Source organism: Lineus longissimus, chromosome 4, assembly GCF_910592395.1.
Source record: "Lineus longissimus chromosome 4, tnLinLong1.2, whole genome shotgun sequence".
NCBI classification, from domain to species: domain Eukaryota; kingdom Metazoa; phylum Nemertea; class Pilidiophora; order Heteronemertea; family Lineidae; genus Lineus; species Lineus longissimus.
In genome coordinates, this window is record NC_088311.1 from 10,419,143 (window position 1) to 10,432,760 (window position 13,618).

Consider the following 13,618-nt stretch of genomic DNA (forward strand, 5'->3'; position numbering starts at 1 on the left):
TCATCTCTGGGTGGTTTGAAGGTCTTATGGTACCATTGTGCCTTTTGGCAGTTTTGACGGTTTTCAACCTACACTTGGCCCCAGGGGGCGCTTCATGCAAAAAACTACTTTTGGCTATATCTCATGAATTATGCTAGCTAGAATCATGATATTTTTACTGAGGACAGTACTCATGAGACTACATCACATAATACCCGGGTTTTTGATTTGACCTACTTTTCAAGGTCACAGGGGTCAAGTAGCGTAAATTGACCATCAGTGGTTTCCGGAACATATATCCGTAACCATAAATGCTGGGCATTTCATCTCTGGGTGGTTTGAAGGTCTTATGGTACCATTGTGCCTTTTGGCAGTTTTGACGGTTTTCGACCTACACTTGGCCCCAGGGGGCGCTTCATGCAAAAAACTACTTTTGGCTATATCTCATGAATTATGCTAGCTTGAATCATGATATTTTTACTGAGGACAGTTCTCATGAGACTACATCACATAATACCCGGGTTTTTGATTTGACCTACTTTTCAAGGTCACAGGGGTCAAGTAGCGTAAATTGACCATCAGTGGTTTCCGGAACATATATCCGTAACCATAAATGCTGGGCATTTCATCTCTGGGTGGTTTGAAGGTCTTATGGTACCATTGTGCGTTTTGGCAGTTTCGACAGTTTTCAACCTACACTTGGCCCCAGGGGGCGCTTCATGCGAAAAACTACTTTCGGCTATATCTCAGGAATTATGCTAGCTAAAATCATGATTTTTTTGGTATGTGCGTTGGGGATGACTAGAGGAAGGTTTCTTTTGAAAACCGGCTCGTTCTGATTGTCAATATGCTCACAGGGCGGGGTGCTTGAAATCGGTTTCCGTCAATTTCGAGGAGAACCGTCTGATTAAATTCATTTTTGGTATGTAAGTTGAGGGTGACTAGAGCGAGGCTCCTTTCGAAAACAGGCGCGTTCCGATTATCAATATGGCCACTAGGGCGGCTTGCTTGAAATCGGTTTCCGTCAATTTCGAGGCGAACCGTTTGTCCGATCAAATTCATTTTTGGTATGTACGTTGGGGGTGACTAGAGCGAGGTTCCTTTCGAAAACAGGCTTGTTCTGATTCTCAATATGGTCACCAGGGCAACGTGCTTGAAATCGGTTTCCGTCAATTTCAAGGAGAACGGCTTGGAGGATGGAATCAATTTTTAGTGAGTGTAGGCCTAATGCAGTTTTGTAAGGGGAAGGTTCCTTTCGAAAATCAGCGCGATTCGAAATTCAGTATGGCCGCAACGCTCACATCCTCAAAATAGGTTTCCACAATTTGAATTTCCATATGCAAACTAGCCACTCCACTAAGCCAACTTCACCATTATCTCACCTTCAACCTTAATAGGCTGAGGGGTTATGCTCGCTTTGCGATGCTATTTTTACAATTTCCATTCCGATTGATCCCACCCTTTGAAACTCTGCAGTTGTAAAATCTGAACTTGCAGCCTAAACGGTTAAGAAGGAGCCAGATTGTAAGTTACCCAAAGTATACAATTGGCATTTTTTATTATTGAAGAAGGTATATGGTCACAAAGTCATACAAGACTCAGTTCCCTTGCTGCACTTAGGCCTATTCATCCCCTGAAGACTGCCCCATAGCTCCTATATATATATTTGTAGTCCCCCTTTAATTTTAAAGGGACAATATAGGTAGCAGCTCGGCAGGCAAGATAAAGTTACACAAAGTCCCCAATAGGGGTCTCTCACATCTCACTGTACGCCGAAATGATTCACACTTGTACGAGGAATACATTTAGTGCTGAATCTGACGTGACCCAGGGCCCTTACTGTGTATATTCAATAGTCACCTGAAGATGGCCAAATTAGCCCCTCTGCTCCTGCCTATAGTCCCCCTTTAAACCTGATTCGACGTGAGAATACATTGTATATATAAAAAATGTTTTTCGGTAAGTGTTGAAGTGGGCTGAATAGCAGACCTAACAATCAAACTGAGATGAATTCTCATCATTTGCAAGACCGATGCGTGGAAGATCTGGGATGAAAGAACCATGCAGCGGAGTTGTGTAGGGCAGAGACATGTATTCATTCACTGGCGGAAGTGTGGCACTGGCACATAGTCCGTACTGAACTGTGAGGCTGTGGTAAATACATGACTGTGATGGCTGAAAGTGGATTTATTCTTCAATCTTTGGTGGATTCTTAATCTACAGAGCCAGGCCATAACAGGGATATACTTTTTGATAATTGATTTAAGGAAATATTGTGTCACTGGCCAGTTTAGAACTTGTGTTCTAATAGGCCCATATCAGTCCGCAAGTGACGATTTGATGGCAATGCTGTACACAAATGAATTTTTCTCAGGCAATCGGTATTGGAATGTTTTGAATTTTTACTATTATTTTGATAAAAGCCTCTTCATAACACATATAAAATTTGGTGGGAATTAAAGCACCCTTGGTGTACTTTTTTCACCAACCTATGTTCATTAAAATGTACACAGAATGTACACACTGGCTAATAGAGGTCTCTGGCCTAGTAAGGCCTCTAGTTTCTTGATTACGTGAACTGAGTTGGATTAGGAGTTGGACCATCCAGTGTCGAGATGGACATCCGTACCTTCCACTTGGACAGCATCCCATAACTCCTACCAAAGTCCACTTGGGCAGTTTTTAATCACCTGGCGACTGTCCACAACAGGTGGTCACTGCATAATAATAAATGACATCATATGGCTAGGCTTATGCTGTTCCTGTACATAATTGGCCTTGAGAATGTATGCACGCCAACTCCGTCGAACTTGCAATAAGCGAGTGCCGCGGGAAATCAGAATAGGCCTAGATTTTTATTTATACATGGTCTGGGCAGCAATGGGGCATGATCTCTTATCTAACATTCAAGCCTGTGGGTGAATAGGTCTAGGCATCAATTTCATTAGAGGATGAGTGTTGTTCCCTCAACACCAAAGCCCTTTCAAAAAGGATTGTTACGTCACAATGGCCTTACTTTATTATTCGCCTTAACCATGTATAAATAAAAACCTAGGCCTATTCTGATTTCCCATGATGCTCGCTTATTGCAAGTTCTACAGTATACTAGAAATACAGATAGGCCTACTTTGGGGCTGATGACATGCAATTGTAAAGGACTGACCAAATTAATAGTAACACATGGTGATTTAAATAATTAGATAAGATACAGAGCAGGACTCTATTACATAAGCATTGGTAATTGAATCAGTTGAGTCATTCACATAATTGTGGTTATGGATTACATGCCAACCAAAATCCTACCACAAGTACCACATCTGTACTGCAGCTACATACCTTCACAAAAGTGAGATGTTTGTGATTGAAATGATGAGATATCTGCAGAGTTTCAGTTGGACTCAGATGCTACCCTGCTTCATCATTCTCTTCATCTCCTGGCTGGTTTATGACCTGATTATCAAGCCACTGACCCATCCATTAGTGAGACAGGTAAGGCACCATCTCCTGGTCGGTTTATGCCCTGCTCATCAAGTCACTGTCCCATTCATTATTAGTGAGGCAGGTGAGGGACCAACTCCTTACCAGTTTATGCCCTGATCATCAAGCGACTGTCCCATCCTCTAGTGAGGCAGGTATGGGACCATCTCCTTGCTGGTTTATGCCCTGATCATGAATATGCCCCGCTCATCAAGTCGCTGTCGCATTCATTAGCGAGGCAGGTATGGGACCATCTCCTTGCTGGTTTATGCCCTGATCATGAATATGCCCTGCTCATCAAGTCACTGTCCCATTCATTAGTGAGGCAGGTATGGGTCCATCTCCTTGCTGGTTTATGCCCTGATCATGAATATGCCCTGCTCATCAAGTCACTGTCCCATTCATTATTAGTGAGGCAGGTATGGGTCCATCTCCTTGCTGGTTTATGCCCTGATCATGAATAAGCCCTGCTCATCAAGTCACTATCCCATTCATTGGTGAGGCAGGTATGGGTCCATCTCCTTGCTGGTTTATGCCCTGATTATGAATATGCCCTGCTCATCAAGTTACTGTCCCATTCATCAGTGAGGCAGGTATGGGACCATCTCCTTGCTGGTTTATGCCCTGATCATGAATATACCCTGCTCATCAAGTCGCTGTCCTATTCATTAGCGAGGCAGGTATGGAACCATCTTCTTGCTGGTTTATGCCCTGATCGTGAATATGCCCTGCTCATCAAGTCATTGTCCCATTCATTAGCGAGGCAGGTATGGGACCATCTCCTTGTTGGTTTATGCCCTGATCATGAATATGCCCTGCTCATCAAGTCGCCTTCCCATTCATTAATGAGGCTGGTATGGGACCATCTCCTGGCTGGTTTATGCCCTGATCATGAATATGCCCTGCTCATCAAGTCGCTGTCCCATTCATTAGTGAGGCAGGTATGGGACCATCTCCTTGTTGGTTTATGCCCTGATCATGAATATGCCCTTCTCATCAAGTCACTGTCCTATTCATTAGTGAGGCAGGTATGGGTCCATCTCCTTGCTGGTTTATGCCCTGCTCATCAAGTCACTGTCCCATTCATTAGTGAGGCAGGTATGGGTCCATCTCCTTGCTGGTTTAGGCCCTGATCATCGAGCGACTGTCCCATCCTTCAGTGAGACAGGTATGGGATCATTCCATTGCTGGTTTATGCCCCGATCATCAATGAGACAGGTAAGGGAGAGTTGGGTAGAAAGATGACGTTTTTAGATACCTCAAATTGAAAGGTCATCTGATGACAACAATGATTCATTTTACGAGTATTTATGGCATGATGATATGTGGAATTGTTTTTCCTAATAATATTGTGACGACGACAACGACAACAACAACAACAACAACAACAACAACAACAGTTGCAGTATGTCATGTATCATTCTCATGTACCCACTTCATCGATTAAAATTGTGTCTCTTGATAAATCTTTTATTTAGCTTTCTGACAAAAAGATGATGAAAACTTTCTGTTTCAGCTACGTGGCCCAAGATTCAATCCTTTTTTGGGAAATATGGGAGAACTTTATATTCAAAGTGAGATAGTTCCTATTGGTGTAAGGTAAGGAAATATCAGAAAAAGCATTTAAAATGAAACAGTTGCTACTGGTTACAGGGTAAGGAAGTATAAGAGAAATGATTCAAAATTGAACAGTTTCTACCAGTGTTTGGTAAGGAAATACTTGAGAGAAACAATCAAAATGAAACAGTTGCTACTGGTTAGGGGGTAAGGAATTCAAAATTAAATGATTCCTTATGATGATTCAAGGGAAGGCACAATTATTTCCTGATTTAAAAAGATTCGAATCATTTCTAACACTGTTTCAATTAATTTTTTAAATTATAGTCTTTTTGTTTTTCAGATGGGCAAATGAGTATGGCCACATGGTGCGATATTTCATGCTCCTCGGAGATGTCCGACTGATGTTATTTAGCCCTGACGCCTTCAAGCACGTCTTGGTCACCAACAGTAAAAATTATGGCAAAGATAAATATGTTATGAGGTAAGAGAAAGAAGTTGAAGACTACTGTACAAATTATAATCAATGTGGGCAAACCTTCTCATATTTCCTCTCAGTTGGTCATTTGCAGGAAGAAGAAGAAGTAGAAGAAGAAGAAGAAGAAGGAGAAGGTCATTTGCAGGAAAATTAATATATTCATCCTGTCTTCTTGCTAAAGCCCTGGAAACTCTCACGATTATTCTGCAGACGGTGCTTTCGTGAATCCCAACCAGGTCGCCTATAACATTTTGAAAAGTACCTGTTGCATTGTACCGCAATGCCACAAGCAACTGCAGAGGCGGAGGCGCAGCTGCATTCCGGTTCGTACGATGCCGCAGTTCATTTTCGATTTGGCCGCATATATACAATGCATTTTCCTTGCTGAAACGGAACCGCTGCCTAAATTCTTCATCACGGAAATATTCGAATGGATTTTGCCTGTCTCTGATCAATCGCGCCTGTCTCACTTGGTTTTCTTGGTTATCTATCTCTTCAATCTCTTCGAGAGCATCCAAATAGACCTCCATCTTCACGGATTCGAAGCTGTGACTGTGTTAAAAATACTGGTATATGCTTTCAGTCAGCTGAACATCACGTTGTCGATGAGTGGGGGCGTTGCAGTCAACGCAAATTGATGTAGACCACGCCCACTCGTTGACCACGTGATGTTCAGCTGGTGCTCTGATTGGTCGAACAGCCGGGAAATGATGTGTGCTGTAAACAAATCAAAAAAGACTTATTGTTGAACAGTATGTATTAATTGTTGAACAGTATATTATATTAATTGTTGAACAGTATATATTAATTGTTGAACAGTGTATATTAATTGTTGAACACTATATATTAATTGTTGAACACTATATATTAATTGTTGAACAGTATGTTATATTATTTGTTGAACACTATATATTAATTGTTGGACAGTATATTATATTAATTGTTAAACAGGATATATTAATTATTGAACAGTATATTATATTAATTGTTGAACAGGATGTATTAATTGTTGAACAGGATATATTAATTGTTGAACAGGATATATAAATTGTTGAACAGTCTATATTAATTGTTGAACAGGATATATTAATTGTGACCGTAACCACCTGCCATACATGTGATAATTCCTCTCAAAAAACACTCTCGTTAGGTTTTCATGCTATCTCACACAAAGACGTGCTGATATCTCAAATTTCAGCCCTTTCAGCCCTATAAGGCGTGTGCTGGGCAATGGCTTGGTGACCTCAGAGGGAAGTGTCCATGCCGCGCATAGGAAGTTGGCTAATCCAGCCTTTGGAACTGCTGCCAATAAAAGTGAGCAACTTTGATTTTTAGCTAAGCTTGAAGTTTACAAGGAGGGCATAAAAAAGGCAACAATAAGGTATCTTGATCCTCACGTTTTGGATCCACTCTGCCGGCCCGGACTCCGTTACCCCAAGGAGGGGAGGTAGCTGACAGAGTCCCTCTGATGGTTCAGAATAAGGATAAATTCCTATAATTCCTTTAAAATCTTAAAGGGGTTATGAATGCGAATCTAGTTTTTCAATGACACAAATAAAAGGGAAGAAAACAATTATGATTATTTTAATTTTAGAAATGCTGCCAAAATTGTCAAAGAAAGCAGTTGAGCTTTGTCGTTTCTGGGATGATCAATTGAGAAACTGTACTGATGAAGAATGTAAGATGAAGTTTAACATCCATGGAGACTTCAGGAGAATAGTAAGTGTTTATCCTCCCTCCCCCACCCTTTGGGACCAATTTTCATAGGGAGAGGGGTCACTTTGAGTTCAAAACCAGGGTGTAAAATCCCCCCCCCCCAAAAAAAAACCCGTCTTTCCAATGCACTACGTCAATGGAAACAGATACATACAAAAAATTTTATTTCATTGCCATGGTTACTGAAATTTTAAAATCCTGTTTGGTTTTGAACAGGTGGTCAATTAAACCTTAACTTTAAAGAAATTCAACCAGTAGTTTGCTCTCCAGAGCGGACAAAACATTTACGAATGGGCTATAGATCGTTAAAACCACCATGTTGCACTATACAGGGTGGCCCAGAATTATTTTCCCGCACACAATAGATACACAATAGAATTCTATTGTCCAAAGGAAAATAATTCTGGGCAACCCTGTAGAACCACCATGTTGCATCCAGACTCTCATGTGTATGCATCGCCAATCGGGCACCAGCGGTTTGCGACTCCGCAATCTCAAAACCTTGGGGGTCAAGATGCCATGTTGAAGACACTTCGACCGCCATTTTCTCTTATTTTCAGACGCTGGATGCGATTGGCGAATGTGCCATGAGTTATGATTTCAACTCTCTCCGCTTTCCTGATCATGAAATATCTGAGGCATTCCATGACATTTCTAACTGTCTTAGTCTTGGGTAAGTTTATGCAATAACTCTGCATGGCTTTTGGATGTGAGGAGGCAATTTCTTTTTCTCATAGCAAAAAGTTGTTTCTGCTCACTGTGCATTGCCTCTCATGCGTACATGTATTTGTTGCATGCCAATATTGCCCCAACCCCCCTACGCACACACTCAGCATCGCCCCCCCCCCCCCTTAAATCCGCCCCTGGAATTGCATTGGAACTGCACGAGAGCAGGGTGTATATGCCTGCCTGAAAGTGAAACTCACAAACCATGTCCAAGACTGCCTCATAACACTGGCGAAAATCAGTAAAAAAGATCAGCATCAGTGTGACACCACATGTGGAGGCGCCAGCGGGGTAATTATCCTCCTGACCTCACCCAAGTTGTCCTTTCAAAGACATTTTTCAGCACTGGGGAGCACCTAAGAGTAAATTTTTGTTTGGGTGATGTGCTTTACAATATTATAGTTTAACTCACTCGTTTCAGGTTAAACCTAAGAGTAAATTTTTGTTGGGGTGATGTGCTTTACAATATAGTTTAACTCACCCGTTTCAGGTTAGACCTAAGAGTAAATTTTTGTTGGGGTGATGTGCTTTACAATATAGTTTAAACCACCCGTTTCAGGTTAGACCTAAGAGTAAATTTTTGTTGGGGTGATGTGCTTTACAATATAGTTTTACTCACCCGTTTCAGGTTAGACCTAAGAATAAATTTTTATTAGGGTGATGTGCTTTACAATATAGTTTAACCCACCCGTTTCAGGTTAGACCTAAGAGTAAATTTTTGTTGGGGTGATGTGCTTTACAATATAGTTTTACTCACCCGTTTCAGGTTAGACCTAAGAATAAATTTTTATTAGGGTGATGTTCTTTACAATATAGTTTAACTCACCCGTTTCAGGTTAGACCTAAGAGTAAATTTTTGTTGGGGTGATGTGCTTTACAATATAGTTTAACTCACCCGTTTCAGGTTAGACCTAAGAGTAAATTTTTGTTGGGGTGATGTGCTTTACAATATAGTTTAACCCACCCGTTTCAGGTTAGACCTAAGAGTAAATTTTTGTTGGGGTGATGTGCTTTAGACCTAAGAGTAAATTTTTGTTGGGGTGATGTGCTTTACAATATAGTTTAACTCACCCGTTTCAGGTTAGACCTAAGAGTAAATTTTTGTTGGGGTGATGTGCTTTACAATATAGTTTAACTCACCCGTTTCAGGTTAGACCTATTTCTTCCAAAATGGCACTTGTGGCCAACGAAGCGAAACCGTACGATCAATAAATACATGAAGATCATCGATGGCATGGTGAAGACTATCATAAGAGAGAAGGAAGAGAAATTTGCTGCTGCTGATGAAGATGGTAAGAAATTTCGGGCATTTTGTCCTCTCGAATTATACTCAAAATTTGAATGTCTTTGTCTTGAAAAGAAAAAAAACGATATTATTTTCCAGACCTGGATTCCCTGCAGGAGGATCTTCTGGCCATGTTGATGTCAGCCCGAGATGATGGCAGTGGGCGACACCTGTCTGATGAAGAACTCAAGGACCACATCATCACATTTGTAGCAGCCGGTCACGAGGTAAAGTCCCCTTATTATAATCTCTAATATGTACCGCACACGTTTTGACTGAAAACGAGCTGTTCAAATGCCTTTTGACGATATTATCAAATGATATGCCCGTTATTCGTTATTTTTAGCTCTCGCAATTCCTGGCAGTGGAAACTCTTCATGCTACCGGAGGGCAAACTTTACGTCACCCTAATAGGATAAAGTCAACGTCATTACCAGTGTTGTATTATCAGGGTAATCGAGAATGACTCAATGACATCATGGTGTTGTCCGTCGCCTCCCTGCAGCACATCGATCTGCGCAAAGATCGCTGCATGGAGGGCTCATATGGCTCCAGTCGGGATTAAAATATTAATTGTGTGATAATTCAGTCAGATTTAGATTTTTCCTAGTTATGTACAATTTGATGATGGAAACTACTGCCAGTATTGTAACTTGTCAACCGACAGCCTTGTAATAATGCTGTTGATAACTCAGTTGGTCCTTTAATAGGACCACCTGAAAAATTCTGTTGTAACCATATCAAAACTATTTATTTTCAGACCATCACCGATGCGCTTACCTGGTTGTTCCTTCACCTTGCTCAAAATCCAGAGATTCAAGAAAAGTTACGCAAAGAAGTTGTGACAAATTTACCAGACGATGTAGGTGATATCTCCATGGAAACCATTGATAAGATGGAGTATCTAAATGCAGTCGTCAAGGAAACGCTAAGGTATATCTGTCAGTCATAATTATTTTCCTTGTATTACCCGAGAAACGGCTTTGCTGGGGTCTCGCTCGCAGTTTCAAAATTGGCCACAAGTGTCCATCCCTTAAAGTACAATGTAGATCGTAAAAAAACGGTCTGTTCCTTTAATTTGGCGGTGCTATGTCTACCAGTCGAGATAGTTTATTATGCAGAACAGGTTTAGAGAGGTAGAGCATTAGAGATTGCGTGCTATCAACCAAAATGAGTTGGGTGCAAGGATTTCATAATGCGGCTGGGGCCAGTAGTGACACAGACATAGCTTGAAGAATTGATCTACTTGAGTAGAAGTCGCCATCTGTCCAGTGGCCTTTACATAATCCAAGCTGTTTAATTCCATTTCAGGTTTTCACCCCCAGTTCCAGTTGTTATGCGGACATGTTACAACGATGATAACATCTGCGGCCAAGCCGTGCCTGCTGGGACATACTTACTCTTACACATGGGGGCCATGATGAGGTCAGTCATGGTCTATGTCCAGTGCATGTGTCCTTTATCTGTTATTGAACAATATAGATAATGTAGAAACTATGTACATTAGAACACCTCTAATAAGGACACCCTTGGGACTGGCAAATGCTGTCCTTAATAGAGAGGTGTCCTGATAGAAAGGTCAAATTGAATGGAAAGGACCAATTTGGGAAAAAAACTGGTGTACCTAATAAAGAGGTGTCCGCTAAGGGAGGTTCCACTGTATTTGTAACTCAACTTCAATTTCAACTATTCTGACCATAACATAACCTTAAACTAGCAAATGCCCTCAGAAGTCATGAAAAGGTGTGTTTTTGACCATTATTTTGCTCGAAAAATTTCATAAATTGTGATTCTGCTCCCCCAGAGAGCTTTTCCCCCAAGACCAAAAAGCAAGCTACACCCCTGCTTAATAATGGCACAATATAATGCTCAACTAGTGGGCCGACCTAATTTGACACATTCATGCAACATCACATCTGATTTTGATAAAACATGGCTTTAGCTGCCTTTTTGATTTCATTCCTGCAAGAAATGGAGAGGAATACTGTTCAAAGGACATCACCCTGACCACAAAGCTATGGGGCTCTGTGGCATAACTCTCTAGGACAGCAAATTTTGTTACGAAAAATGGACCAACTGTCTGGCGTGCGTCTAAAAAATTTAGAACTTAAGTTAGGGGTTAGTGGGTTAGGGGTTAGGGGTTAGTTCACATTAATCCATCATCATCATCATCTTTTTCCTTTTTCAGAATGCCTGAATATTGGGATGATCCTGAGACCTTCAAACCAGAACGTTTCATCAACAACAACGACAACATCAACCCATACTCCTGGGTTCCGTTCGTCCTCGGCAACCGGATGTGTATCGGCTACCGATTTGCACTGCTCGAGATGAAAGTCATGACTGCGATACTCGTGAAGCGATTTAAATTTTCCTGGGTACCAGGTTTCACGTACCGCACTAAGTTGGCGATTACAATGCGACCTGACCCTCCATTAGAGTTATTCGTTGAGCCAGCGTAGCTCTGCTATTAGCTGGTAGCTCATCTAGATCAGTAGCTATGACATTTCAACATTCGTTATACTTTCAATTATTTGTTAGAATGAATCGTAACAGGTCAATATCACCTTTTTGCCCGAAGAAGAAGCACTGTATCTCGTTATATCATTCAGATTGCACATCTTGGCTTTCCTCACACTAACCTTTTTCTTCAAAGTTTTTCCCTAGCCAACACGGAAAACCTCCACAAGTAATTTGTGTCAGTTTATCTACATTATTGATCTGGTGATATGACATCCCTTCCAAACCAAACCTATCACTTCCAAACCAAACCTATCATTTCCAAACCAAACCTATCACTTCCAAACCAAACATATCACTTCCAAACCAAACCTATCCCTTCTAAACCAAACCTATCACTTCCAAACCAAACCTATCCCTTCCAAACCAAACCTATCACTTCCAAACCAAACCTATCACTTCCAAACCAAACCCATCACTTCCAAACCAAACCCATCACTTCCAAACCAAACCCATCACTTCCAAACCAAACCCATCACTTCCAAACCAAACCCATCACTTCCAAACAAACCTATCACTTCTAAACCAAAGACAAGTGTGTGGTAAAACCGTCTGTGCACAGATGGTCACTAGATATCTCAACTTGGATCAGAAAAATTTGTTTGTTAGTTTGTTACAGAAGATTATATTGGAGATGTGGATAAGAATTGTAATAAATACATTTCAAATGTTCACTGAAATCTGTTGTGTCTTTTTTTATCATGTTGATGGGAGGCATGGATGAGACCATGGGGTCTAGTCTAATCACTTTGAGGCAACATTGGGACAAAGTCATCATTGACACGGAGGGGAACACTATGTGTGACTTCTGTTATACAGTGATGTCCTCTTTCTGGTGTGTATCCCATCTGGGATGGGTGACATCCAAACAGCCTTGCAGCTTTTGCATTAGTTCATTCTGGACCTCACAGAGTCCAGATGTCCTGTATCAATAGCTTGACCTCACAGAGGCCAGGTGTCCTGTATCAATAACTGGACCTCACAGAGGCCAGCTGTCCTCCTGTCCTCCTGACAGGACAGGACAATTACATTCAGAGGCGAAAGAAGTCGTTCAGATATAGTCTGAGATGTTGGGAGGTGACAGAGGACAGGACAGGACAGGATAATTACATTCAGAGGCGAAAGTAGTCGTTCAGATATAGTCTGAGGTGTTGGGAGGTGACAGAGCAGGGCAGGACAGGATAATTACATTCAGAGGCGAAAGAAGTCGTTCAGATATAGTCTGAGGTGTTGGGAGGTGACAGAGGACAGGGCAGGACAGGATAATTACATTCAGAGGCGAAAGTAGTCGTTCAGATATAGTCTGAGATGTTGGGAGGTGACAGAGGACAGGACAGGACAGGATAATTACATTCAGAGGCAAAAGAAGTCGTTCAGATATAGTCTGAGATGTTGGGAGGTGACAGAGGACAGGACAGGACAGGATAATTACATTCAGAGGCGAAAGTAGTCGTTCAGATATAGTCTGAGATGTTGGGAGGTGACAGAGGACAGGACAGGACAGGATAATTACATTCAGAGGCGAAAGTAGTCGTTCAGATATAGTCTGAGATGTTGGGAGGTGACAGAGGACAGGACAGGACAGGATAATTACATTCAGAGGCGAAAGTAGTCGTTCAGATATAGTCTGAGATGTTGGGAGGTGACAGAGGACAGGACAGGACAGGACAATTACATTCAGAGGCGAAAGAAGTCGTTCAGATATAGTCTGAGGTGTTGGGAGGTGACAGAGGACAGGACAGGACAGGATAATTACATTCAGAGGCGAAAGTAGTCGTTCAGATATAGTCTGAGATGTTGGGAGGTGACAGAGCAGGGCAGGACAGGATAATTACATTCAGAGGCGAAAGAAGTCGTTCAGATATAGTCTGAGGTGTTGG

The 13,618-nt window shown here is 41.6% G+C and overlaps 1 protein-coding gene across 2 annotated transcripts; it reads left to right on the forward strand.

Annotated features, from left to right (window-relative positions):
- The first annotated feature begins 450 nt into the window (after nucleotides 1-450).
- LOC135486533 (uncharacterized) lies at nucleotides 451-12,373 on the forward strand. Of its 2 annotated transcripts, none has more exons than XM_064769384.1 (10): nucleotides 451-5,055; nucleotides 5,357-5,497; nucleotides 6,690-6,805; nucleotides 7,086-7,210; nucleotides 7,768-7,880; nucleotides 9,083-9,225; nucleotides 9,318-9,445; nucleotides 9,979-10,151; nucleotides 10,530-10,643; nucleotides 11,407-12,373. In XM_064769384.1, the coding sequence occupies exons 1-10, from the start codon at nucleotides 5,009-5,011 to the stop codon at nucleotides 11,678-11,680; spliced, it is 1,374 nt and encodes a 457-aa protein (XP_064625454.1). In that variant the 5' UTR covers nucleotides 451-5,008; the 3' UTR covers nucleotides 11,681-12,373. The 2 variants fall into 2 exon arrangements, with proteins under 2 accessions (XP_064625454.1, XP_064625456.1); XM_064769386.1 differs by having other exon boundaries at nucleotides 6,699-6,805.
- Nucleotides 12,374-13,618: the final 1,245 nt, after the last annotated feature.